Source organism: Armigeres subalbatus, chromosome 1 (genome assembly GCF_024139115.2).
Source record: "Armigeres subalbatus isolate Guangzhou_Male chromosome 1, GZ_Asu_2, whole genome shotgun sequence".
Lineage (NCBI taxonomy): Eukaryota > Metazoa > Arthropoda > Insecta > Diptera > Culicidae > Armigeres > Armigeres subalbatus.
The window spans coordinates 69,783,627-69,809,366 of NC_085139.1; the positions used below are offsets into that span (position 1 = coordinate 69,783,627).

The window sequence follows — 25,740 nt, forward strand, 5'->3', positions numbered from 1 at the left end:
CAGAAGCCTCCTTTCAAGAGGCCTCAGCCTCCTTTCAAGAGGCTGGAAGCCTCCTTTCAAGAGGCCCGGAAGCTCCTTCAAGAGGCCTGGAAGCCTCCCTTCAAGAGGCTCAAGCCTCCTTCAAGAGGCCTGGAAGCCTCCTTCAAGAGGCTCAGCCTCCTTTCAAGAGGCCTCGGAAGCCTCCTTCAAGAGGCCTGGAAGCCTCCTTCAAGAGGCCCAGCCTCCTTCAAGAGGCCCGGAAGCCTCCTTCAAGAGGCTCAGAAGCCTCCTTCAAGAGGCTCAAGCCTCCTTCAAGAGGCCTGGAAGCCTCCTTCAAGAGGCCCGGAAGCCTCCTTCAAGAGGCTCAGAAGCCTCCTTCAAGAGGCCCAGCCCTTCAAGAGGCCTGGAAGCCTCCTTCAAGAGGCCCAAGCCTCCTTCAAGAGGCCCGGAAGCCTCCTTCAAGAGGCCTGGAAGCCTCCTTCAAGAGGCCTCGGAAGCCTCCTTTCAAGAGGCTCAGCCTCCTTCAAGAGGCCCGAGCCTCCTTCAAGAGGCCCGGAAGCCCTTCAAGAGGCCTGGAAGCCTCCTTTCAAGAGGCTCAGCCTCCTTCAAGAGGCCCGGAAGCCTCCTTCAAGAGGCCTGGAAGCCTCCCTTTCAAGAGGCTCGGAAGCCTCCTTTCAAGAGGCTCAGAGCCTCCTTTCAAGAGGCTCAAGCCTCCTTCAAGAGGCTCAAGCCTCCTTTCAAGAGGCTCAGCCCTCCTTCAAGAGGCCCGGCCTCCTTCAAGAGGCTCAGAAGCCTCCTTTCAAGAGGCTCAGAAGCCTCCTTTCAAGAGGCCCTGGAAGCCTCCTTTCAAGAGGCTCTGGAAGCCTCCTTCAAGAGGCCTGGAAGCCTCCTTTCAAGAGGCTCAGAAGCCTCCTTCCAAGAGGCCCGGAAGCCTCCTTTCAAGAGGCTCCCAGCCTCCTTCCAAGAGGCCCGGAAGCCTCCTCCAAGAGGCCTGGAAGCCTCCTTTCAAGAGGCTCAGAGCCTCCTTCAAGAGGCTCTGGAAGCCTCCTCCAAGAGGCCTGGAAGCCTCCCCCAAGAGGCTCAAGCCTCCTTCCAAGAGGCTCGGAAGCCTCCTTCCAAGAGGCCTCAAGCCTCCTTCCAAGAGGCTCAGGAAGCCTCCTTCCAAGAGGCCTGGAAGCCTCCTTCCAAGAGGCTCAAGCCTCCTTCCAAGAGGCCTGGAAGCCTCCTTCAAGAGGCTCAGGCCTCCTTCCAAGAGGCCTGGAAGCCTCCTTCCAAGAGGCCCGGAAGCCTCCTTCCAAGAGGCTCAGAGCCTCCTTCCAAGAGGCTCAGGAAGCCTCCTTCCAAGAGGCCTGGAAGCCTCCTTCCAAGAGGCTCGGAAGCCTCCTCCAAGAGGCCTGGAAGCCTCCTTCCAAGAGGCCTGGAAGCCTCCTTCCAAGAGGCTCAGAAGCCTCCTTCCAAGAGGCTCGGAAGCCTCCTTCCAAGAGGCCTGGAAGCCTCCTTCCAAGAGGCTCAAGCCTCCTTCCAAGAGGCTCAGAGCCTCCTTCCAAGAGGCTCAAGCCTCCTTCCAAGAGGCTCGGAAGCCTCCTTCCAAGAGGCCTCAAGCCTCCTTCCAAGAGGCTCGGAAGCCTCCTCCAAGAGGCTGGAAGCCTCCTTCCAAGAGGCTCGGAAGCCTCCTCCAAGAGGCTCAGGAAGCCTCCTTCCAAGAGGCTCAAGCCTCCTCCAAGAGGCTCAAGCCTCCTTCCAAGAGGCCTGGAAGCCTCCTTCCAAGAGGCTCGGAAGCCTCCTCCAAGAGGCTCAAGCCTCCTTCCAAGAGGCCTGGAAGCCTCCTTCCAAGAGGCTCAGGAAGCCTTCCAAGAGGCCTGGAAGCCTCCTTCCAAGAGGCCTGGAAGCCTTCAAGAGGCCTGGAAGCCTCCTTTCAAGAGGCTCGAAGCCTCCTTCAAGAGGCTCGGAAGCCTCCTTTCAAGAGGCTCCAGCCTCCTTTCAAGAGGCCAGAGCCTCCTTCAAGAGGCTCGGAAGCCTCCTTCAAGAGGCCTGGAAGCCTCCTTCAAGAGGCTCAGAAGCCTCCTTCAAGAGGCTCAGAGCCTCCTTTCAAGAGGCTCGGAAGCCTCCTTTCAAGAGGCTCAGCCTCCTTCAAGAGGCTCAAGCCTCCTCCAAGAGGCTCGGAAGCCTCCTTCCAAGAGGCCTGGAAGCCTCCTTCAAGAGGCTCAGCCTCCTTCCAAGAGGCCCGGAAGCCTCCTCCAAGAGGCTCCAGCCTCCTCAAGAGGCTCGGAAGCCTCCTTCAAGAGGCTCAAGCCTCCTTCAAGAGGCCTGGAAGCCTCCTTCCAAGAGGCTGGAAGCCTCGCCTCCTCCAAGAGGCTCAAAGCCTCCTTTCAAGAGGCTCGGAAGCCTCCTTCCAAGAGGCTCGGAAGCCTCCTTCCAAGAGGCTCGGAAGCCTCCTTCCAAGAGGCTCGGAAGCCCCCTTCCAAGAGGCCTGGAAGCCTCCTTTCAAGAGGCCTGGAAGCCTCCTTTCAAGAGGCCTGGAAGCCTCCTTTCAAAAGGCTCAGAAGCCTCCTTCCAAGAGGCCTGGAAGCCTCCTCCAAGAGGCCTCAAGCCTCCTTCCAAGAGGCCTGGAAGCCTCCTTCCAAGAGGCTCAGCCTCCTTTCAAGAGGCTCAGAAGCCTCCTTCCAAGAGGCTCAGAAGCCTCCTTCCAAGAGGCTCAGAGCCTCCCTTCAAGAGGCCTGGAAGCCTCCTTCCAAGAGGCTCAGGCCTCCAAGAAGCTCAGCCTCCTTCCAAGAGGCCTCAAGCCTCCTTTCAAGAGGCTCGGAAGCCTCCTTCCAAGAGGCCTGGAAGCCTCCTTCAAGAGGCCCGGAAGCCTCCTTCCAAGAGGCTCGAAGCCTCCTTCCAAGAGGCCTGGAAGCCTCCTTCAAGAGGCTCAAGCCTCCTTCAAGAGGCTCGGAAGCCTCCTTCCAAGAGGCCTGGAAGCCTCCTTCAAGAGGCCTGGAAGCCTCCTTCAAGAGGCCTGGAAGCCTCCTTTCAAGAGGCTCAGAAGCCTCCTTCAAGAGGCTCGGAAGCCTCCTTCAAGAGGCCTGGAAGCCTCCTTCAAGAGGCTCAAGCCTCCTTTCAAGAGGCCCAGAAGCCTCCTTCAAGAGGCTCGGAAGCCTCCTTTCAAGAGGCTCAGGAAGCCTCCTTTCAAGAGGCTCAGGCCTCCTTTCAAGAGGCCCGGAAGCCTCCTTTCAAGAGGCCTGGAAGCCTCCTTTCAAGAGGCCCGGAAGCCTCCTTTCAAGAGGCTCAAGCCTCCTTTCAAGAGGCTCGAAGCCTCCTTTCAAGAGGCTCAGGAAGCCTCCTTTCAAGAGGCCTGGAAGCCTCCTTTCACGAGGTTCCGAAGCCTCCTTTCAAGAGGCTCAGAAGCCTCCTTTCTCGAGCCTCAGAAGCCTCCTTTCAAGAGGCTCAGAAGCCGCATTTCCAGAGGACCGGAAGCCTCCTTTCAAGAGGCTCGGAAGCCTCCTTTCAAGAGGCTCAGGAAGCCTCCTTTCAAGAGGCTCAGAAGCCTCCTTTCAAGAGGCCTGGAAGCCTCCTTTCAAGAGGCTCAAGCCTCCTTCAAGAGGCTCAGAAGCCTCCTTTCAAGAGGCCCGGAAGCCTCCTTTCAAGAGGCCTGGAAGCCTCCTTTCAAGAGGCTCGGAAGCCTCCTTTCAAGAGGCTCAGAAGCCTCCTTTCAAGAGGCCCGGAAGCCTCCTTCAAGAGGCCCCAGCCTCCTTTCAAGAGGCCCGGAAGCCTCCTTTCAAGAGGCTCAAGCCTCCTTTCAAGAGGCTCAGCCTCCTTCAAGAGGCCCAGAAGCCTCCTTCAAGAGGCCTGGAAGCCTCCTTCAAGAGGCTCAGAGCCTCCTTTCAAGAGGCTCAGAGCCTCCTTTCAAGAGGCCTGGAAGCCTCCTTTCAAGAGGCTCAGCCTCCTTTCAAGAGGCTCAGCCTCCTTTCAAGAGGCCTGGAAGCCCTCCTTTCAAGAGGCCTGGAAGCCTCCTTTCAAGAGGGCCTGGAAGCCTCCTTCAAGAGGCTCGAAGCCTCCTTTCAAGAGGCTCAGCCTCCTTCAAGAGGCCTGGAAGCCTCCTTTCAAGAGGCCTGGAAGCCTCCTTTCAAGAGGCTCAAAGCCTCCTTTCAAGAGGCCTGGAAGCCTCCTTTCAAGAGGCTCAGAAGCCTCCTTTCAAGAGGCTCAGGAAGCCTCCTTCAAGAGGCCCGGAAGCCTCCTTTCAAGAGGCCTGGAAGCCTCCTTCAAGAGGCCCGGAAGCCTCCTTCAAGAGGCCTGGAAGCCTCCTTTCAAGAGGCCTGGAAGCCTCCTTTCAAGAGGCCCAGAAGCCTCCTTTCAAGAGGCCCGGAAGCCTCCTTTCAAGAGGCTCAGAAGCCTCCTTTCAAGAGGCCTGGAAGCCTCCTTCAAGAGGCCCGGAAGCCTCCTTTCAAGAGGCTCAGAAGCCTCCTTTCAAGAGGCTCAGAAGCCTCCTTTCAAGAGGCTCAAGCCTCCTTTCAAGAGGCTCAGAAGCCTCCTTTCAAGAGGCTCAAGCCTCCTTTCAAGAGGCTCAGCCTCCTTCAAGAGGCTCAGGCCTCCTTCAAGAGGCTCAAGCCTCCTTTCAAGAGGCTCGGAAGCCTCCCTTTCAAGAGGCTCAGGCCCTCCTTCAAGAGGCCCGGAAGCCTCCTTTCAAGAGGCTCAGCCTCCTTTCAAGAGGCCCGGAAGCCTCCTTCAAGAGGCCTGGAAGCCTCCTTTCAAGAGGCCTGGAAGCCTCCTTCAAGAGGCCTGGAAGCCTCCTTCAAGAGGCCTGGAAGCCTCCTTTCAAGAGGCCCGGAAGCCTCCTTCAAGAGGCCTCAGCCTCCTTCAAGAGGCTCAGAGCCTCCTTCAAGAGGCTCGGAAGCCTCCTTTCAAGAGGCTCAGAAGCCTCCTTTCAAGAGGCTCAGAGCCTCCTTTCAAGAGGCTCAGAAGCCTCCTTTCAAGAGGCTCAGAAGCCTCCTTTCAAGAGGCCTGGAAGCCTCCTTTCAAGAGGCTCCAAGCCTCCTTTCAAGAGGCTCAAGCCTCCTTTCAAGAGGCTCGGAAGCCTCCTTTCAAGAGGCCTCGGAAGCCTCCTTTCAAGAGGCCTCAGCCTCCTTTCAAGAGGCCCGGAAGCCTCCTTTCAAGAGGCTCAGAAGCCTCCTTCAAGAGGCTCAGAAGCCTCCTTCAAGAGGCTGGAAGCCTCCTTTCAAGAGGCCTGGAAGCCTCCTTCAAGAGGCCTCAGAAGCCTCCTTCAAGAGGCTCAGAAGCCTCCTTCAAGAGGCCTGGAAGCCTCCTTTCAAGAGGCTCAGCCTCCTTCAAGAGGCTCGGAAGCCTCTTCAAGAGGCCTGGAAGCCTCCTTCAAGAGGCTCAGGAAGCCTCCTTTCAAGAGGCTCAAGCCTCCTATCAAGAGGCTTTGAAGCCCCTTTCAAAAGCTCGGAGACCTCCTTTTAAGAAGCCTGGAAGCCTCCTTTCAAGAGGCCCGGAAGCCTCCTTTCAAGAGGCTCAGAAGCCTCCTTCAAGAGGCCTGGAAGCCTCCTTTCAAGAGGCTCAGAAGCCTCCTTTCAAGAGGCCTGAAGCCTCCTTTCAAGAGGCTCAGGAAGCCTCCTTCAAGAGGCTCGGAAGCCTCCTTTCAAGAGGCTCGAAGCCTCCTTTCAAGAGGCTCGGAAGCCTCCTTTCAAGAGGCTCGGAAGCCTCCTTTCAAGAGGCTCGGAAGCCCCCTTTCAAGAGGCTCGGAAGCCTCCTTTCAAGAGGCTCGGAAGCCTCCTTTCAAGAGGCTCGGAAGCCTTCTTTCAAGATAGAATATTGAACGCCGATTTGGGAAGGGTTCCTTTGTAGTTGGCTAATTGGTAATGGAGATCCCTTCGTAATTGGTACACTCTAGTCTGTGACTGGTTGATTGTGACTGAATCTGCTCACATATCTGTTGCAGAAACCAATGAGGAACATGCTAGGGATATTGTTTCTATCCATGTTTTCCTGCGCTTCTGCTATCACAATCTATTTGTGCTGCATTTTCTTTCGTTTCTCTTCATCCCTTGCTGTACTGTACTGTTCCCTATTGCAACGGGTACCAGCCACAAGCATTCTACTCCCAGCAACATTTTTCTCGTCCGTCAATAGCTGGCACTCCTCGTCAAACCAACCATTTCGTTGGCGTCGCTGTGCAGTGCCTAACACTTCTTGCACTTTTACTACAACAACGTCCATTGTGCCTAACGAACATATGCCTTACGTCACGGATCCGTTATGGTGTGCGATTGCAACTTATGAGCTACCTATGGCCAAAGCTATGTTTGACGTTCCTTTCGTGATGTCGTCTCATCATTTCGTGGCCGTTGTTTACCTGATTTGTACCTAATGTATGTAATAGAGATGAAACGATTGGCCATGGCCACATTTTCTAGTATAGATCTGCTAATTATCAATGATTATTCAACCAGAAGCTTTTTTCAAATAGAATTACAGGCTCATGTACAAGATATCGGGTCATTTAGTTGAATTGCCAGTAAGACATGAATGTTAGACTGGGATGCTACCTAATTAGTTTTCCACCCTATTTCACAAAATTGGCAATTTGGATAAAATCGAATTATCCTCCGTGGAAATGCATTATCATTTTCTGTTCCTTTTTTGTCTCTACATGAAGTCGTTCTCACTGTGCATCTGTCCCTCTACTGTTACCAGGGTTAGAAGTTTCGATTTTTAAGAGAAGATCACTTTTCTTCTTTACCAATTGACTACTCCAAGTTTATTGTCGGATCTGAGTTGCCCAATTTTTAATGATCAGTAAAAATTTGTTCAGACTCCACAAGAAAAATATTCAGTAGTCTTTAATACTGTCGTATTACTGTCATTCGTTCTAAATACCTGTCGAATTATTCTGTTCTGAGCAACATGAATTAAAAAAGGGACTCTCTTCAACAGTCTCCATGCAGTCTTTTTATGCGAACGTTATAATCTGTTACTTATGCATACCATTCTCTTTGCTTCTGACCGAAACATCGCAGTCACAACTAATCCCTCATTAACCAATTTCCCCACAGGGTAAACCAGGAGGAGTTCCTAAGCCAAAAAGCCACCGCAGCAGCCTCGACCAATGCCACCGAAAGCGTGTCCTCCAAGCTGGCGGGAACCGTGTTTGCCGAGCTAAACCGGGAGCAGTATCTGCTTATCTACTCGGGTGCGATGGGGGTGATGCTGTGTCTATCGCTCAGCCGGTCGTTTTCATTTTTCTATCTCTGCCTGAGGGCCTCGATCCGGCTGCATGACCAACTATTCCGCGGCATCACCCGGGCCACCATGTACTTCTTCAATACGAACCCCTCGGGGCGGATTCTGAATCGGTTTTCGCGAGATATCGGCTGTATCGATATCTTTCTGCCGTCGGCTATGATGGATTGCGTTCTGGTAAGGTGGTTACGATTAAGCACTAAATTTTTACGATTATTAGATGAGGAGAAAGTAATTTTATTGCTGCTGGCTCACCATTTCCCATCTTTAATTTCAGTTCTTCGTAGAATTTACTGCCATCATCTGTTTGGTAGCCATCGTTAATTACTGGCTGCTGCTGCCAACGGCCGTTATGGGAGTGCTATTCTATGGCCTTCGGCATATATACACCAACACGTCACGCAGTATCAAGCGAGTGGAATCGTTGAGTAAGTCAGAGAAATCCGATCCACACATAGCGATTATCTTTAATCACTCCAAGATGTCCGACCGTCCGTGTGTGTGGACCTGATAAGGCACGCACCCGACATCATCGGGTTGAAGAGACGTGGCGGGTGGTTACTAATTGCCTGACCGACCAAGTCCAGGGGGTTTAGCCATATCGTGCGTTTTGTTGACTGTCTGTCTGTTCTATATACTTTGTGTTTCAGCTCGAAGTCCAATATTTTCGCACGCCAATGCGTCATTCCAGGGGCTGACGACAATCCGAGCCTTTGGAGCGGAGAAAATCCTTGCCTATGAGTTCGATAAGCATCAGGATCTCAACACCTCAGCATGGTATCTGTTTCTGGCGACGACAAGAGCCTTCGCCCTATGGTTGGAGTTGGTTTGCGTGCTGTATATTGCTGTGGTCACGTTCAGCTTTCTGCTGATGGAAAACAGTAAGTATAGTTCGTACGGTGTTATTGCATATAAATCTCATTTCTGTTTCCAATATTGAATAGGTAACATATTTTTTAATCAGCTAGCTAATAATTTCAACAATTATTTTGTACTGCATGTGACCAAGCACAGCGAGGCACTATGCGTAGAGTCGAAAATCTTCTTCATTTCCATGTGTTAGCATATGACATTGGAACATTGCCGACTCGAATACTAATCATTCAACACTGTTATTTATTTATTATTTTGTTTCATTACAGACATTTGATGTTTATTTTTCTAAAAAACGACTTTGTCATTGTTTTCTGTCTATTCCCTAGCTATGAGCGGCAATGTCGGTCTGGCCATCACCCAGGTGTTCAATCTGATCTTCATGTGCCAATGGGGTATGCGCCAAACGGCACAGCTAGAAAACCAGATGACCTCAGTCGAGCGTGTGGTTGAGTACGCAGAGATGGAATCCGAACCTTCGCTGGAAACGGTACACCCGCAGAAGAAACCCGCCTCCGATTGGCCTTCCAAGGGGTCAATCAAATTCGAGTACTTTTCCCTGCGATATTCGCCGGGTAGTGAGCTGGTGTTACGCGATCTCCATTTCGTGATCGAGGCGAAGGAAAAGATCGGAATCGTTGGACGAACCGGAGCCGGCAAGTCGTCGATCATCCAGGCTCTTTTCCGACTAGCGGTCAATGAAGGGCTGGTCAAGGTGGACGATGTGGACATCGGAGGATTGGGGTTGCATGATTTGCGAAAGAAGATTTCGATCATACCGCAGGATCCCATTTTGTTTTCGGGGAATGTGCGGAGCAATTTGGATCCATTTGATCAGCACTCGGATGAGGAAATATGGCGGTCCTTGGAATTGGTGGAACTGAAAGCTGTTGTGCAGCAGATGAAGGGTGGGCTTGACGCGAAGATGTCAGATGGTGGATCAAATTTCAGTATGGGACATCGACAGTTGGTATGCTTAGCACGAGCGATCTTGAAAAATAACCGAATTTTAATTCTGGATGAAGCCACTGCCAACGTGGATCCGGAGTGAGTGAATTGATTGATTTTTTTTGGACTTGGTTTATTAACATTATGATTTATTTTCAGAACCGATAAATTGGTTCAGCGAACGATACGTGACCAATTCGGGGAATGTACTGTCCTTACGATCGCTCATCGGCTGCATACGGTCATGGACAGCGATCGGGTATTGGTGATGGATGCCGGGAAGGCGGTGGAGTTTGGACATCCACATGATTTGCTCAATCAATCGAATGGATTTTTACGTAAGCTGGTTAATCAGACCGGAGAAGCAACCGCAGGTCAACTGGCGACTATCGCCGAGAGGAATTTTAGGAGACGCAAAGATGAGAAGAGTTGAAGTGAGATTGGCAACTTTTTTTTGACAGCGGCGAATCTCGATTTTGTGGAACTTTTTCCTACCCGAGTTACTATAAGATTAAAAAATTACTTTAAATTAAGATTAAAAATTTTGTATGATGCGCCAAATAAAAGTCTGTTATAAGTGCAAATTTTACACAAGAACTTCCCAAGTGTAGTATTTAATAATAGTGAAGATATCTTCTTATTCTTCTTATTCTGTTTTCGTAGCTTTTCCTCACTGGGACATTTCCGCCTTGCAGCTAAGTGTGCATTTAGCACTTCAACAGTTATTAACTGCGAGGTTTCTAAGCAGCGTTACCATTTTTACATTCGTATATCATGAGGCTAACACGATGATAGTTTTATGATCAGCGAAGTCGAATTTTTAAATTAATTTCCATGCTAACATAAAACATTCACCAAAATTAGCTTTCTCCTTTATATGAACATATATACAAATTATTTAGTTCGTGTTAGTATCCGCTTAACATGAAAACGACTGGATGGATTTTCTCATTCCTTCGGCAATTCGGTTCGTTAAAATCTTAAAATCATTAAACCATGTAATCCCAGAAACAATAGCCTTTGATAGGTATGTCAAGGGAACGAACCTTCACTTATTAACGAATAGCATAGAATTGCCTAATGCTGTCTATTCCGTCTTTTCAGTTCAGCACGTCCGTCAGGACGTCTTTTTTGTTTGCAACATAAGAGCTTTTGACACGTGTGTGTAGAGTGTAAGCCGCAACAGGCGAGTTTCACTTTCCCACCCTACATACATCAAGCATATTATGGTGTCAGTGGCACCTCTTGAGTCTTGAATATGCTTTACTTAAGAGGCGACAAGTGACAGATCATTGATGTAAGATGTGAGGCAGCATACGTGGAAAAGCTTACTTTTTTGCATCTACTATTTCCAACGATGAAAAGAGCCTTTTTATTTCCTTCTATATGAAAGACGGTAATGGAAAAATGACGATGGTGCAGCAGCACACAACAATCCACCGCAATACGGATAAGCGGAATGTGAGCAAAAACATGTTGGGTATCAACAAAACATGGTTTCCATTAGAAGCTCATCAGCAAGGAAAAAATATGCGAGCATTTCCTGGTGGAATCTATTTTCCAGCATTGGCTTGAAAATAATTGATAGCAGCATTGATTCGCTTTGAGGCCACTGTATCAGATGCTTAACTAACTAAGCAAGTGAAATTATAATAAAGAATGTTCTGCCGTGAATCGCATATCTGTCCCATATGAATAGGAAACCTATCAAATATGGGACAGATATGCGATTGTGAAAGGGCATAGACTAGAGTGTGCCAATTACAAAGGGATCACCCTTCTGAGCTCGGCGTACAAAATCCTGTCGCGTATCCTGTTTAACAGACGGATCAGATGTTTAGCCTGCGGACGATCCTTGATAAATTCCGGGAATACAATTTGCAGACTCACCATCTGTTCATTGATTTCAAAGCAGCGTACGATTCAGTGAAGAGAAATGAGCTGTGGCAGATAATGTCCGAACATGGTTTTCCGGCGGAACTGATTAGACTGATTCGTGCAACGCTGGATGGCTCGAAATCAAGAATTCGGATTGCAGACGAAGTGTCAACCTCGTTTGAGACCTTAGAAGGATTGAAGCAGGGTGATGCACTTTCAAATTTATTGTTCAACATTGCACTCGAGGGCGCTATTAAGAGATCTGGCGTGCAGAGGAACGGCACTATCATCACACGGTCGCATATGCTCCTGAGCTTTGCGGCCGACATCGACTTCATTGAAATTGATCGCAGAGCAGTAGTGGAGGCTTTTGTCCCTCTGAAGAGGGAGACCAAGACAAAGTACATGGTGGCAGGTAGAGATAGGGGAATAGCTAGTGGTATTGGTGCAGAGGTAGTGCTTAATGGGGATGTGTTTGAAGTTGTTGGAGAATTTGTTTATCTTGGAACGCTTGTGACATGTGACAAAGACGTTTCCCGTGAATTGAAAAGACGTACTGCTGTTGCGAATAGGGCCTTTAACGGATTAGCTTAGGTCCAGCTTAGGTCCCGCAACATGCAGACGGAAACAAAATTTGCTCTATACAAAACTCTGGTTCTACCGGTGGCCCTTTATGGACATGAAGCATGGACATTAAAAGAAGCGGACCGGAGAGCTTTCTGGGTTTTCGAGTGAAAAGTGCTGCGTACAATACTCGGAGGGAAACTAGAAAATGGTGTGTGGCGCAGACGCATGAATCATGAGCTGTATCGAGTATACAAAGAAGAAAATATTGTGAATCATATCAAATACGGCAGACTTCAGTGGGCTGGTCACTTTGTGCGAATTTCGGAAGAAAGAATAGCGAAAACAATATTCAACAGAGAACCAGATAGGGGCCCGCGACTTCGTGGAAGGCCACGAACACGCTGGCTGCACGCGGTAGAATCGGATCTGGGGACCCTGAACGTTTGGGGAAACGCCCAAGACCAACGATTATGGAGCTCTACAATACGTCAGGCATAGGTGTATCGACGCTGTAGCCAACCAGGTACCCAGGTATCCAGGTAGGTAGAAGCCTGGACTATTATATGACAGTATGCCACTGGAGGTTTTGGAATTGTTAGTGTGGAAGGTTTTAACAGAAGGAATCATTTTAGTAGAACGTGAAACACAGATGGAAATACGAAGTAGGAAAGGGACGAGCCTGGATTTGAACCCACGACCTCCTGCTAATAACACAGAAGCGGCAGTAGACCACCGAGCTCGTCACATTTATCTACTTCCAAGTATGCATACATTATTTCCCATAACTGTAACTAGCATTTAGCTGATTTTGCTGTACAATTATGTACGGGCAAACATATAGTTACGTTAGCCATCGCAACGAATCATCAGGCCATCAACCCAACATCGGACTTTGCACCAAGCAAAGTCAGCAATTGTCGACCAGCATCCAGTAACAGACCACAGTAGTCAGCGGTATACCTCAGTTAAAAATAAATTAATAGAGCCCGAGGCTCGATTATCGATTCATTCTAAGTTTATATTTCAATCAGTGCAGTTTAATTCATCGAATATAGTGTGTAAAATAAGAAATAATGTCAGTGTTAGTTTTTTTTTTAAATCCGAACGTGACTTAGTATCGTAATTATATACATATTTTTTCTAAGGCAGCGTCTATTTTCCCGAATTAAACTAAAATTAAATTTCATCAATTCAAATTTTTTTTTAAATTTCTTTTCAACTCCATTCAAAAATACTTTAACTTCTTGCATTTCTTTCAGAAGTTCTTCAGAAATTATGTTAGTATTTTCTTCGAGAACATCTTTTGGAAACCCATCGGGAAATCCTCCCAAAATTATTTCAAGAATTCACCCAAAAACTTCTACACTGATTCAAACAAGGAATTCCTTTAAGAATTCCGCTACGTTTCGGCTTTGCAGTCAGTCGAACTCCCATTGCAATAATATTTACGAATTCCTCCAGAAATTTCTTCAACAACTCTTTCAGATTTTATTTTGGAGATCCTTCAGGAAATCCATTGGGAAATTAATCAGAAATTGCATTAAAAATTCCCACATGAATTCATCCTATAATTTCTATAAGGATTTCAACCATAAATTCCTTCACGAATTTCTTCAGGAACTTCTTCAAGAAATCCTTCAGGAGTTGTTTCATGGTACCTTTTAAAAACTCCTTCGAATATTCCCACGATAATTCCATCGTGAATTCCGTCTGGAGGAATACAACGGAGCAGTTCCTGGAATATCTTTTTGCAGTAAGCAATTTTCCGAGAAATTTCTTGGGAAATCTTTAGAGGGGATTTATAGAAGCAACCTTGTAGTTATTGCCGCGGTAGCTTCTGGATGAACTCAAAGAAGATAAGGCAGGAGAATTAGTGGAAGCATTTCCAGGAGCGAAATTTGTAAACGTTTCTGTAGAAATTGCCGGGAGAATTTCAAGTGTATATAAATTCCGAGGAGTTTTCGTCTGCATTTCATTTCTAGAGGAATTTGTGAAAGAAATGATCAGAAGAATTTCTGAAGGAATTACTGAAGAATTCCAAAACGATTTATTGGGGCTTTTGGGAGGAATGTTTTGAAGAATACCAAGAGTTATTTCTGGGTTAATTTCTGGAGGAATCTATGGATAGCAAGAATTATCTGGAGAAATTCGCAACAGAATTTCCACAAGTATTCCTAGTAATATTTAGTAGAGAACCCGGAAGAGGCCGCAGGCTTCCTGCAGTTGAAGAGGACCTGAGGGCGCTCAACGTTCAGGGCGACTGGAAGCGATTGGCCCAGGATCGAGTCCAGTGGAGAAGGATACTCCAATCGGCGTAGGCTCATCGAAGAGCTGTAGCCCATCAAGTATCAAGCAAGTATTCCTAGTAAAGCTCCTTTAAATATTTCCGGAAAAATCCTAGGGGTGGGTGGATTTGGTTTAGAAATACTTCATTTAAAAGTTTCGAAAGGAGTTCAGGGGAAATTTCTGGAGAGTTCTCAAAGTAATTTATGAAGAGTTCGTGGGGGAATTTCTGAAAGAACTCCAGGAAGAAATTCAGAAGAAATTCCTTGAGAAAAAAATAGCGGACATTCTACCGGACTATTCGTAATAAAATCTATATAATCCACAGGTACGGTCATGAAGGAAAACACGAAGGAAATTTCGTAATAACTCTTTTGGAATTTCTGGACTTCAAAGGAATTTTTACTGGGAATTTGGAGGAATTGCTTTAAGAATTTCAAAAAAAAAAATCTTGAAAGAAACTCTGAAGGAATTATCTGAGAGACTTTCGGACGAACGCCCTGAGGAACCTGGAGAAAAATTCCGAAGAAATTCTTGAAGAAACTTCATGATGAATTCCTGTAGGAATTTTAATGGAACTTTTGTAGGAGTTTTAATGGAACTTTGGTAGGAATTCAGGGAAGAACTCTTGGCAGAACTTTCCTAGGAATTCTTGGAGAAACTAAGGTGAAACCTTCGAAAAACTTTCTGGAAAAATATACGGAGGAATTCCTGGAGCAACTTCTAAAGAAAATCATGGAGAAACTTGGAGGAATTCTTGGAGAAACTTTTGGAGGAATTCCTGGAAGAACTTCCGAAGGAATTCCAGGAGGAACTCCTGGGTAAATTCCTGAATGAACTTCCGGAAAAAACCCTGGATGAATTTCCGAAGGAATTCCTGGATGAACTTCTGGAGAAATTCCTGGATGAACTTCCGGAGGAATTCCTGGAGGAACTTGTGGAGGAATTGCTGGAGGAGCTTCCGGAGGAATTCCTGGAGGAACTTGCGGAGGAATTCCTGGAGGAGCTTCCGGAGGATCTTCCGGAGGAATTCCTGGAGGAACTTCCGGAGGGATTCCTGGAGGAACTTCCGGAGGAATTCCTGGAGGAACTTCCGGAGGAATTCCTGGAGGAACTTCCGGAGGAATTCCTGGAGGAACTGCCGGAGGAATTCCTGAAGAACTTCCGGAGAAACTCCTGGAGGAACTTCCGTTGGAATTGCTGGAGGAACTTCCGGAGGAACTGCTGGAGAAACTTTTTTTTGTCTTTATTAACGAGACCTTCAGCCCTTGGCTGGCTCGTCTCGGAAAATACTATTTTTACATTAGTTATTATTCATATGTTTTTTCTTACTTCTAGTGAGAACTGGTGAATTTACTATAGGGTCATTTAATTCAAACTCGCTTCATTTTCGGTTTCTTCCGTACCACCGGATTAGCAACGCTGCTTCCGAGTTCACCGTTTTGGAGTATTCTCTTTTCGATCCGCTGACAGCCGTCGCTTGTTTGCCGTTTGTGTTTCGGCAGACTCACTCTCTGATTGATCTGCATTGCTATTCCGGAGGAATTCCTGGAGAAACTTCCGGAGGAACTTCCGGAGGAATTCCTGGAGGAACTTCCGGAGGAATTCCTGGAGGAACTTCCGGAGGAATTCCAGGGGGAACTTCCGGAGGAATTCCAGGAGGAACTTCCGGAGGAATTCCTGGAGGAACTTCCGGAGGAATTCCTGGAGAAACTTCCGGAGGAATTCCTGGAGGATCTTCCGGAGGAATTCCTGGAGGATCTTCCGGAGGAATTCCTGGAGGATCTTCCGGAGGAGTTCCTGGAGGATCTTCTGGAGGAATTCCTGGAGGAACTTCCGGAGGAATTCCTGGAGGAACTGCCGGAGGAATTCTTGGAGGAACTGCCGGAGGAATTCCTGGAGCAACATTCGGAGAAACTCCTAGAGGAACTTTCGTTGGAATTGCAGGAGGAACTTCCGTTGGAATTGCTGGAGGAACTTCCATTGGAATTGCTGGAGGAACTTCCAGAGGAACTGCTGGAGAAACTTTCAAAGAAATTCCCGAAGGAACTTCTGTAGGAACTGCTGGAGAAACTTCCCGAGGAACTCCTGGAAGAGCTTCCAGACGAACTCCTGGAGAAGCTTCCGGAGGAATTCCTGGAGGAACTTCCGGAGGAATTCCTGGAGGAACTTCCGGAGGAATTCCTGGAGGAACTTCCGGAGGAATTCCTGGAGGAACTTCCGGAGGAATTCCTGGAGGAACTTCCGGAGGAATTCCTGGAGGAACTTCCGGAGGAATTCCTGGAGGAACTTCCGGAGGAATTCCTGGAGGATCTTCCGGAGGAATGCATGGAGGATCTTCCGGAGGAATGCCTGGAGGATCTTCCGGAGGAATGCCTGGAGGATCTTCCGGAGGAATTCCTGGAGGATCTTCCGGAGGAATTCCTGGAGTATCTTCCGGAGGAATTCCTGGAGGATCTTCCGGAGGAATTCCTGGAGGATCTTCTGGAGGAATTCCTGGAGGAACTTCCGGAGGAATTCCTGGAGGAACTTCCGGAGGAATTCCTGGAGGAACTTCCGGAGGAATTCCTGGAGGAACTGCCGGAGGAATTCTTGCAGGAACTGCCGGAGGAATTCCTGGAGCAACATTCGGAGAAACTCCTAGAGGAACTTCCGTTGGAATTGCAGGAGGAACTTCCGTTGGAATTGCTGCGGGAACTTCCGTTGGAATTTCTGGAGGAACTTCCGTTGGAATTGCTGGAGGAACTTCCGGAGGAACTGCTGGAGAAACTTTCAAAGAAATTCTCGAAGGAACTTCAGTAGGAACTAATTTGTGTTTTCTTTGAATTTTCACTGGAAATTCTATTGTTTCCTATGGAAAATTCGCCATATTGAACTATGAAATCAAACGTTAAAAAAAAATATGATTTTTTTATCCGAAAAACTCACTCATGTCCCTAGAGGGAAATATTATTTTTCAAAAATCAGTATCTCTGAAACACCCACCACGTGAAAATATATGCTTTCCTCTCTCACATCGTGGGTAAAATAAAATATTCAATCGGGGTATCTAGAACGATTTTTATTTTAGTCACTATTTTTGGTGCAAACTCCATATAAATTTCAAGAGACACCCCCCAAATGTATGGAAAAAAGACCCCCGATAGAACATTTAAAAATGCACCTACGTGAAAGTGGAAAACCTATACTTATATAAGTAATATAAATTTTCTCAGAAAAATCTTCAAAAATGTATTTTGTTAATATTTCTGAAATTCCATCTAAAACTTTTTGGTATTTAAGGGATTGCAAAATATCGAACAATTAAAATAAAACACTGATTACCGTCACACTATCTCTGTGGTCACATTTCATCAAGAAATCTGTTATCAGTAATAGTAATACAATTTGAATTCCAAAGTAGTATCAGAAAACTGAAAAAATGGATATACGGTGAAACATGTCATCGGCGCTTTTTAAATTCTCTGGCAGCACGTTCAAAAAATTGCAATAACCATAGGCTCCGGGCCTACTATCAAAAGTTTGGTTTAGAAATGATTTCTTTAGTCTTTATGTATACATAGTGTAAGAAAAAGCAAAAATACAAAAAACTTTCAATTAGGTAAAAATTAAACTTTTCTATGAATTGGTTCACAGATCTCTAATTATTCTAAAAGGCAGAAAAATGTTACTTGGGATCAATATTTTTACGTAGTAGAATCTATCAAACGTTTTGGGTAGTAGAATTAACTCTATACTTCTACCAATTACTGCAACGAAAGCAAAATCACAACCCCGGTTCGTTAATATCTGATGATTATCTGTAAATATGCGGGCGGACTGGTTCTGACAATGATCGCTCTTCCGTTTGCCATGTTTCATCTCAACCAGTCGTTTCTGTTTGAGGTGGGCATAGAGCTGCATATCGGATGCTCTGCACTGATTTTTCAAAAGGTGAATTGGAACGTCAGCTGTGGGTACCCTCGAGTGAATAATGGCTGTGGTTTGGTTGAGAACAGCAGATAAATGCAATTTCGGCAGAATAAATTGCCTGTCACTAGCTATTGTCTGAGTAATGTTAAGTGATGAAGTGATGTCGTTTATTATAATTAAAATAATATTTTGTACATGATGTGTTGCTATTCTTCTATTACTATATAGTTCGAGAATTTTTTGAAAATGTATTGTATTCCATTACAATTTACTGTGCCACTATAACAGATTTATAAAAAAGGTAAGATAGTATTTTGAAGAAAAAAAAACAAAAGAAGTTTTCGCTCTGATATTTTTCTACATAATTCTATAACATCATGAAGATGATTAAAGCACTGAACTGTATTCCGAAAATGATAGTAGTTAAAAATTACTTTTAACCCGTTAACGCTCATAGAGCTCTCATAATCATTATACTCATAAGTATAATTTTCAAAGCCAATCGTGGAAATTTTCTTTATTGATCACAAGTAATGTCTCTGCAAAATTTCAGGCAAATGAAATATTTGCATGTATATTTACACCGTCGAATTCAGGCTATATCAAGATTTACATCTGAAGTAATTTTCTCTGTCTCATATGTGGAGGGGATGAATGCGGGAAAAAGGTTGCACACTGATAAATTTTCAATAAGGTTAAGGTTCAATGAATAGTCGCATCTTAGAAAACATTGTTGTTTTCTTATTCTTGCGTCCAATAAAAACTAGTATTATTTTCGTAAGGTTCATACTTTCATATCTCCTGTATTTTACAACCCACACTCATCCCGAACGACATCGTCGGTCGAACCGGGTGCCGGAGAGTCATCGATTATTCAGACCCTTCCTCTGCTTGGCTCCAATCGACGACGATGCAGGGACCATCCATATTAACGGAATCGACCCCGAGGCGGGTACCATTGCATCCGTACCTCCGGACTATCATCCTCAGGAATCGGTTGTATTCTTCGGCAGTTTGCCGTCGAATCTCGATCCCTTTGGGGCCGATTCACGGCTGGATGGCGTGCGACTGTGGGCGACACTTGGACCAGGTACGTTTGAATATTTAATTTTTATGGGACGCCATTCTCGCACATGGATATTTTTGGGAAAACTTTTCAAATATTAACTCCGGTTGTTGTGTGTTTTCCTAGAGTATGTTGTGTCAAAATAAAGTAGCGAACTACGTCGGAGAACCAAAAGGGGCGGTACTCGGTAGGATGCCTACTTCAGTGTTGGTCAACGGTAGCTAATTTTCCTCGCGAGGGTCATCCTGGGGAATGGCCGTATTTCGATCTTGGACGAGTCCAGTCTCAGTGTTGATCCGGATTGAAATTAGATTATTCGTGGGGGTTATGGTGAGAGATAAATTTCAATTTACATCGTCGACAAGAGAAAGCTGTTATTTTCTTTGATGATGAAAGGTGAATTACAACCCGAAAGGATGCTTGATAGCAAGTAAGAATCTGTTTTTTGTTCCGAGAAGCATGACCGTTGGAATAGTTGCAAAGGTATTTTGTACAATGTTGCTTACATTGCTGCCGTTCCTTCTTAAATCTTGTTAGATCAGGATGATGGTTCGTTTACGAGTTTTTCATGAAATAAAGACATTAAACGTGGGCAGATTTATACCTTCGATGGGAGGATGCTACGTGATGAAAATGAAACGTTGTAGTGCAATTCTTGTTTGCCGTACTATGCCAAACTAAATAACTGGTTGAAATAGACAAAAGTCTAAAATAAATATTATTTGAGCATTGCTAATAGCTTTACTTTACATTCGCACACGACTGAATTTGATATCGGACTATCAATAAATAAATTGAAATCCCACTAGAACATGTGAACTGCGCTCTAAAAGTACCATTGTTTCAATTCAATAAAGTTACTGATAAGTAATGCTTGTAGCCGTCACAGTGTTTGATTTGGATCGGAGTAAATTCCCATTATACACTTAGTCATCCAGGAGACAATTGCTGTTCGTGACTTCCGGAACTGTAATTATTGTCTGTCATTCATTTATGTCATGTTCAAGTCAAGCTTCCCTGAAGCATTGCACTTTTCTTTCTTCTGAAGATTGTGTATTTAGGAGAGTGGTGACTTTTAAAATTCACCTCTTACCAGCTCGTTTTATATTATTCGTACTATGACTAAGAGGGAAGTCGCTTTTGCCATAATGATATGATAGAAACGGACGGCTTTGTCCGGTGGTTATTGTCAATTAGGGTTTTCTAAGACTAATTATGCTCACTTTCGGTCTCAAGCCAACAACCATCCACGGCTTTTATTTTCCCTATATATATATTTTTTTTCCGTCGTGGTTAATCATGCTCATGAAATCCCCCCCTCTCGGAAATGGATCGCAACACGGAAAGTTTAATCTCCACTTACTTGCTAAACAGCCGCAGGACGACACAGATGATGATGAACATGACGGCCATCGCCACCAGCACGCCGATCATGGCCGGGTCGATGTACTTTTCCGGCTCAATAGGTTTGTTCATGGTAGCTGAGAAAGAAAAATAGGAAAACGGATGAGGATAACGGTCCGAAAAAAAAGTTTCTCATTGATTGCGGATGTTCATTGAATCTTGGAATTGGCGGTAGCGGAATTGTGAAGGTATAAGAGAACAGAGGAAAAGGTAAAACGTTGTTATTTATCTTCCAGTTTTGTTTCATGAATTCAGTCAACAGAGTTAATCTTTATTGCAGCAAATGAGCGTGAAGGATTTGCGGATTTTGCATTTTTGTCCATTTTAGTTTAAGATTGTGCACCATTTCAAATTTTATAAACCTCAACTTAAAGAGCTGCTGCAAGCGTTTCCATTCTTTGTGATGTCGTTTCGATTTGGCCTACAGGCCAACTAACAAGTTAATTGTTACTTACGATTTCTACCTATTGATGTGACTAATTTTGATCGACAAAACTTGCAAAACCTATTAAATTGTAAAGTCATGTTATTATGAAAACTGCTCTGAGCTTTTCTTAAATGATAAACATAATCCATGGATTCATCATAATGCTTTGTGTACGATTTTTCGTGATCAATTTTCAATTTTTTTTGGTGATTTGGACGAGCAAGTTATTTGGCCGAAATGATCGTTTAGCAGAAATGGCCATTTAGTACATAAGGCATTTGGTCGAACGAGTCATACTGCACCAAATGTCGTTTGGCCGAACAGGTCATATGGCCGAAAATGTCGTTAGTCCGAACGGTTAATTGAGAAGTGAGAAGTAAGAAATGAGAAGTAAGAAGTGAGAAATACGAAACGAAGAGTATCACTGCTCACTTCTTATTTTTCAATTCTTACTGCACTTTCATTTCTTATTTGTCACTTCTCACTTCACATTTTTCGCTGTGAGAAGTGAAGTAAAAAAATGGAAAATGATGAAAAAATGAGGAGTCAGTAGTGATACGTCTCACTTTTTTCGACCGTATGTCGACCAAACGGCGTTTTCAGTCGTATGACCGGCCAAACGACCATTTCTGCCAAACGGCATTTTCGGTCAAATGGTTTATTCGGCCAAACGCTTTTTATGGCCAAACGACATCTTCAACCATACGACGTGATTGCCAAACAACATTTCGATCCTATGATCCATTTGAAGAGTACGACCATCATACGTAGGACCCATTGGCATAATGATATTTTCGGCCAAATGGCCTATTCTGCCATGGAATTCAGCTAGATGGCTTTCGGCGTAACGTGTTATTTGGCATTTGGCAAAATGGTTTTCGGTTGAACAACTTTCGGCCAAACGACTCTAACCCTTCTAAATATAATATAATGCATGCCTAGTGCTGATGATGCTTCTGTGGATTTTTTTCTAAAAACCTTGAAATTTTGATATCTTGAAATCTTGATTTCTTCAAATCTTCAAATTTTCAAATCTTCAGATTTTCAAATATTCAAATCTTCAAATTTACAAATCCTCAATCTTAAAACCTTGAAATCTCCAAATCTGCAATATATCAAATCTTCAAATCTTTCCCCAAATTTTCAAGTCTTCAAGTTTTTAAATTTCCAAATCTTCTAATCTTTAATAAATCATTAAATCCTCAAACCTTTATATCTTCAAATTTTCAAACGCTTAAATTTTCAAATATACAAATCTTTCAAATTCCTTAATCTTCAAATCTTCAAATCTTCCAATCTTCAAATCATCAAATCTTCAAATCTTCAAATCTTCAAATCTTCAAATTTTCAGATCTTCAAATCTTCAAATCTTCAAATCTTCAAATCTTAAAATCTTCAAATCTTCAAATCTTTAAATCTTCAAATATTCAAATCTTCGAATCTTCAAATCTTCAAATTTTCAAATCTTCATATCTTCATATCTTCATATCTTCATATCTTCAAATATTCAAATCTTCAAATCATCAAATTTTCAAATCTTCACATCTGCAAATCTTTAAATTTTCAAATCTTCAAGTCTTCAAACCTTCAAAGCTTCATATCTTCATATCTTCAAATCTTCAAACCCTTAAATCTTCAAATTTTCAAATCTTCAACTCTACACACCTTGAAGTCCTAATATCTAGAAATCTTGATTTCTGCAAATATTCAAATTTTCAAAACTTCAAGTATTCAAATTTTCAAATCTTCAAATCTTCAGATTTTCAGATTTTCAAATCTTCAAATCTTCAATCTTGAAACCTTGAAATCTCCAGATCCTCAAATTATCAAATTTTCAAACCCCTAATCTTAAATTCTACCAATTTTAAAATCTCCAAATCTTCGAATCTTTGAATGTTCTAATCTTAGATCTTTGAATATCCTAATCTTCAAATCTTCAAGTCTTCAATCAATAAATCTGCAAATATTGAAATCTTCAAACCTTCAAATCTACAAATCTTCAAATCTTCAAAACTTCAAACCTTCAAATCTTCAAATCTCCAAATATTCAAATCTTTAAATCTTAAAATCTCCAAATCTTCAAATCATCAAATCTTAAAATCTTCAAATCTTCAAACCATCTAATCATCAAATCATCAAATTATCAAATATTTAAATCTTTAAATCTTCAGATTTGAAGATCTTCAAATTTTCAAATTTTCAGATTTTCAAATCTTCAAATTTTTAATTCATCAATCTTGGAACCTTGAAATCTCCGAATCTTCAAATTATCAAATTTTCAAACTATCAAATCTTAAAATTTTCAAATCTTCAAAATTTTAAATCTCCAAATCTACAAATTTTTAAAACTTCCGATCTCGAATATTTCAATATTCTTCAATTCTCCAAATATTTAAATCAATAAATCTTCAAGTCTTCAAATCATTAAATCTGCTAATATTCAATTCTTCAAATCTTCAAATCTTCAAACATTCAAATCGTCAAATCTTCAAATCTTCAAATCTTTAAATCCTTAAATCTTAAAATCTTCAAATCTTCAAATTTTCAAACCTTCAAATCTTCAAATATTTAAATCTTCAAATCTTCAAACCATCAAATCATCAAATCTTCAAATCTTCAAATATTCAAATTTTCAAATTTTCAAATCTTCAAATCTCCAAATCATCCAATCTTCAAAATTTCAGATCTTCAAATCTCCAAATCTTCAAATCTTCATATTAAATTTTCAAATTTTTAAATCTTCTTATCTCTAAATCTTTAAATCCTCAAATCTTCAAATATTCAAATCTATCAAATTCTAAAATAATTCTTCTTCTTCTTCTTGATGGCATTACATCCCCACACTGGGACAGAGCCGCCTCACAGCTTAGTGTTCATTAAGCACTTCCACAGTTATTAACTACGAGGTTTCTAAGCCAAGTTACCATTTTTGCATTCGTATATCATGAGGCTAACACGATGATACTTTTATGCCCAGGGAAGTCGAGACAATTTCCAATCCGAAAATTGTCTAGACCGGCACCGGGAATCGAACCCAGCCACCCTCAGCATGGTCTTGCTTTGTAGCCGCGCGTCTTACCGCACGGCTAAGGAGGGCCCCTAAAATAATAAAATCATCAAATCTTCAAATTTTTAAATCTTCAAATCTTCGAATCTTCAAATCTTTAATGGCGGTAAGCTCCAACGAGGATAATACGCCAATCAAGTATTATCCTCGATTTTCATAAGCACCAAGCGGCATTATCCTCGATTTTCATCCTGGTATTAACTTTAATACGCCGATTTTGGCGTATTAAGATAATCCGAGATTTTTTAAATGTACGCAGCCAAAACCGTACTTGCTCTCACGCACACCTGCAAAGGTAAATAACGATAGCTGCATGTTTACTTTTTGCGCTCTGCTTCGAATCCAAGTTTTTCGTTCTGATGCAAAAGTTTTAAAATAAAAAGTATTTTGTCGATCCCTAAAATAACGCGTAAGTACCTACAAAATATATAAGCCAACGAAAGTCGTTATCTTCTAATGTTAATCCGTCATTCCCTTGCAGTTTGTTTTGCAACGACGCTCCGATGGAACAACTGAAGATGTTGGAAGCAGGTTGGAAGTAGTGCTGTTGCCAACGATCACGTTAGTTTTTGATTCGCTATTCGTCGGATCGCTAAACCATTTTATTAAAACTTTGTGGTCTCTAGAACCGATATTGAACGACGTGGCGCACCGGCGCTAAGTGCTCGAGATCAGGCGAAAATTGGTTCCGGATAAAAAGATACCATCGTTATCAATCTTATCCGTAAGTAGCCAGTGAAAATATCGATTCCTTCTATTCATTAGAAACTGATTTTTTCCTTGCAGTTTATCGATAAAATCGGATGGAAAAGGTGTGTCTAATTATGCATCTATTTCAATCAAAATTCAGGTGGCATTAGTGGCTGGTTGTGTGCTAATTAATAAGAGAGTTCACAAAGTGGTCCAGGAGATCCTTTCTTTTCAAAGATGGGCCGGATATGTATTCAATCATCAAAAAGTAACAACATAACAACCTGACAAAGCCATATAACAATGATAATAATGTAAATGTTCCAGAACATGATTTTTAAAAATAAATTCAAATACAAACGAAACATTTGTTGAATTTCTGAGCTATCATGCGAAATGCCAATACAAATCTAAATTATAGTATTTCTCGATTTTACCATTTGATTTTTTGTCGTTATTATATTGAAATAAGTAAATATCCCAATAACCTGTCGAATAAGGTTACAGCGAAGCGATTTGCAAAATGAGTCAAGCAACCGTTTTCAAGTTTTGCGGATACGAACAGACCATTTCATTTTTAGTATATATACAGATAAATAAGACGTAGCTTGTAATCGATTATTTAATAATTTATTCAGACCGGAGTGGCCTGTGCAGAACATAAAAGTCGTCTCCATTCAGCTCGGTCCATGGCTGTACGCCGCCAGCCACGAAGTCTGCGGAGGGTGCACGAATCGTCTTCCACCGGATCGATCGTCCTTGTTCATTGGTCACCTAGCCTGCTTGTTCCCGTCGGATCGCTATCGAGCACCATTTTCACCGTGTTATTGTTCGACATTCTGGCTACGTGCCCGGCCCATCACAGTCTTTCGATTTTTGCTGAAAAACATTTGAAGCGGAATTAACAATTTCTATGAAATTTCATCGTAGATTTTCGAAAAGTTCCAACAATTTGTAGTTGCATTCTTTTTGGATAAGCTCAGAGAATCCGTTCACAAACACCGTATCAAAGACATCGCTCTTGAAGGTTTCTAAAGAAGAAATTCATGAAGAACTTTCAAGAGTTCCTATAAAAATTCTAATAACTCCAAAAAGTTTCAAGAAATACAAAATCCTGGTGGAAAATCCGATTTTTTTAAAGAAATCTCTCGATGAATACCGATGGAATTCCTTTAAGAACCATATCAAAATTTCCGCTAGTTTTTCTTCTCCAGGAACTCAGCTAGGATTTTTTTTTCAGTAAATCTATCCAGGAATTCGTCTAATAATTCCTTCGATATATTCTCCAGGAATTCATATAGAGTTCGTCCATGAATTTCTCTGGAACTTCCTCCGGGAATTCCTTTGGAGGTCCCTCCTGGAATACCTCTGGAAGTTCCTCCAAGAATCCCTCTGATTTTTTTTTTCAGGATTTTTTTCGGAAGTTCC

At 43.5% G+C, this 25,740-nt stretch overlaps 2 protein-coding genes and 1 long non-coding RNA gene across 11 annotated transcripts in view; 2 read left to right on the plus strand and 1 right to left on the minus strand.

Annotated features, from left to right (window-relative positions):
- The window catches only part of LOC134226865 (probable multidrug resistance-associated protein lethal(2)03659), a 73,147-nt gene extending 63,532 nt beyond the window's left edge, over positions 1–9,615 (plus strand). For all 3 annotated transcript variants that reach the window (XM_062707917.1, XM_062707925.1, XM_062707935.1), the window contains exons 9-13: positions 7,011–7,374; positions 7,475–7,625; positions 7,848–8,078; positions 8,400–9,117; positions 9,178–9,615. In XM_062707917.1, coding sequence (XP_062563901.1) covers positions 7,011–7,374; positions 7,475–7,625; positions 7,848–8,078; positions 8,400–9,117; positions 9,178–9,451 — 1,738 coding nt within the window. In that variant the 3' untranslated portion in view covers positions 9,452–9,615. The remainder of the gene's footprint in view (positions 1–7,010; positions 7,375–7,474; positions 7,626–7,847; positions 8,079–8,399; positions 9,118–9,177) is intronic.
- The window catches only part of LOC134226876 (multiple epidermal growth factor-like domains protein 10), a 447,567-nt gene that overhangs the window by 145,362 nt on the left and 276,465 nt on the right, over positions 1–25,740 (minus strand). For all 7 annotated transcript variants that reach the window (XM_062707957.1, XM_062707948.1, XM_062707983.1 and 4 more), the window contains one exon: positions 20,088–20,205. In XM_062707957.1, coding sequence (XP_062563941.1) covers positions 20,088–20,205 — 118 coding nt within the window. The remainder of the gene's footprint in view (positions 1–20,087; positions 20,206–25,740) is intronic.
- Positions 23,915–24,668, plus strand: LOC134211352 (uncharacterized). The gene is made up of 3 exons (XR_009979007.1): positions 23,915–24,031; positions 24,104–24,346; positions 24,409–24,668. It is a non-coding gene; the product is annotated as an uncharacterized LOC134211352 (long non-coding RNA).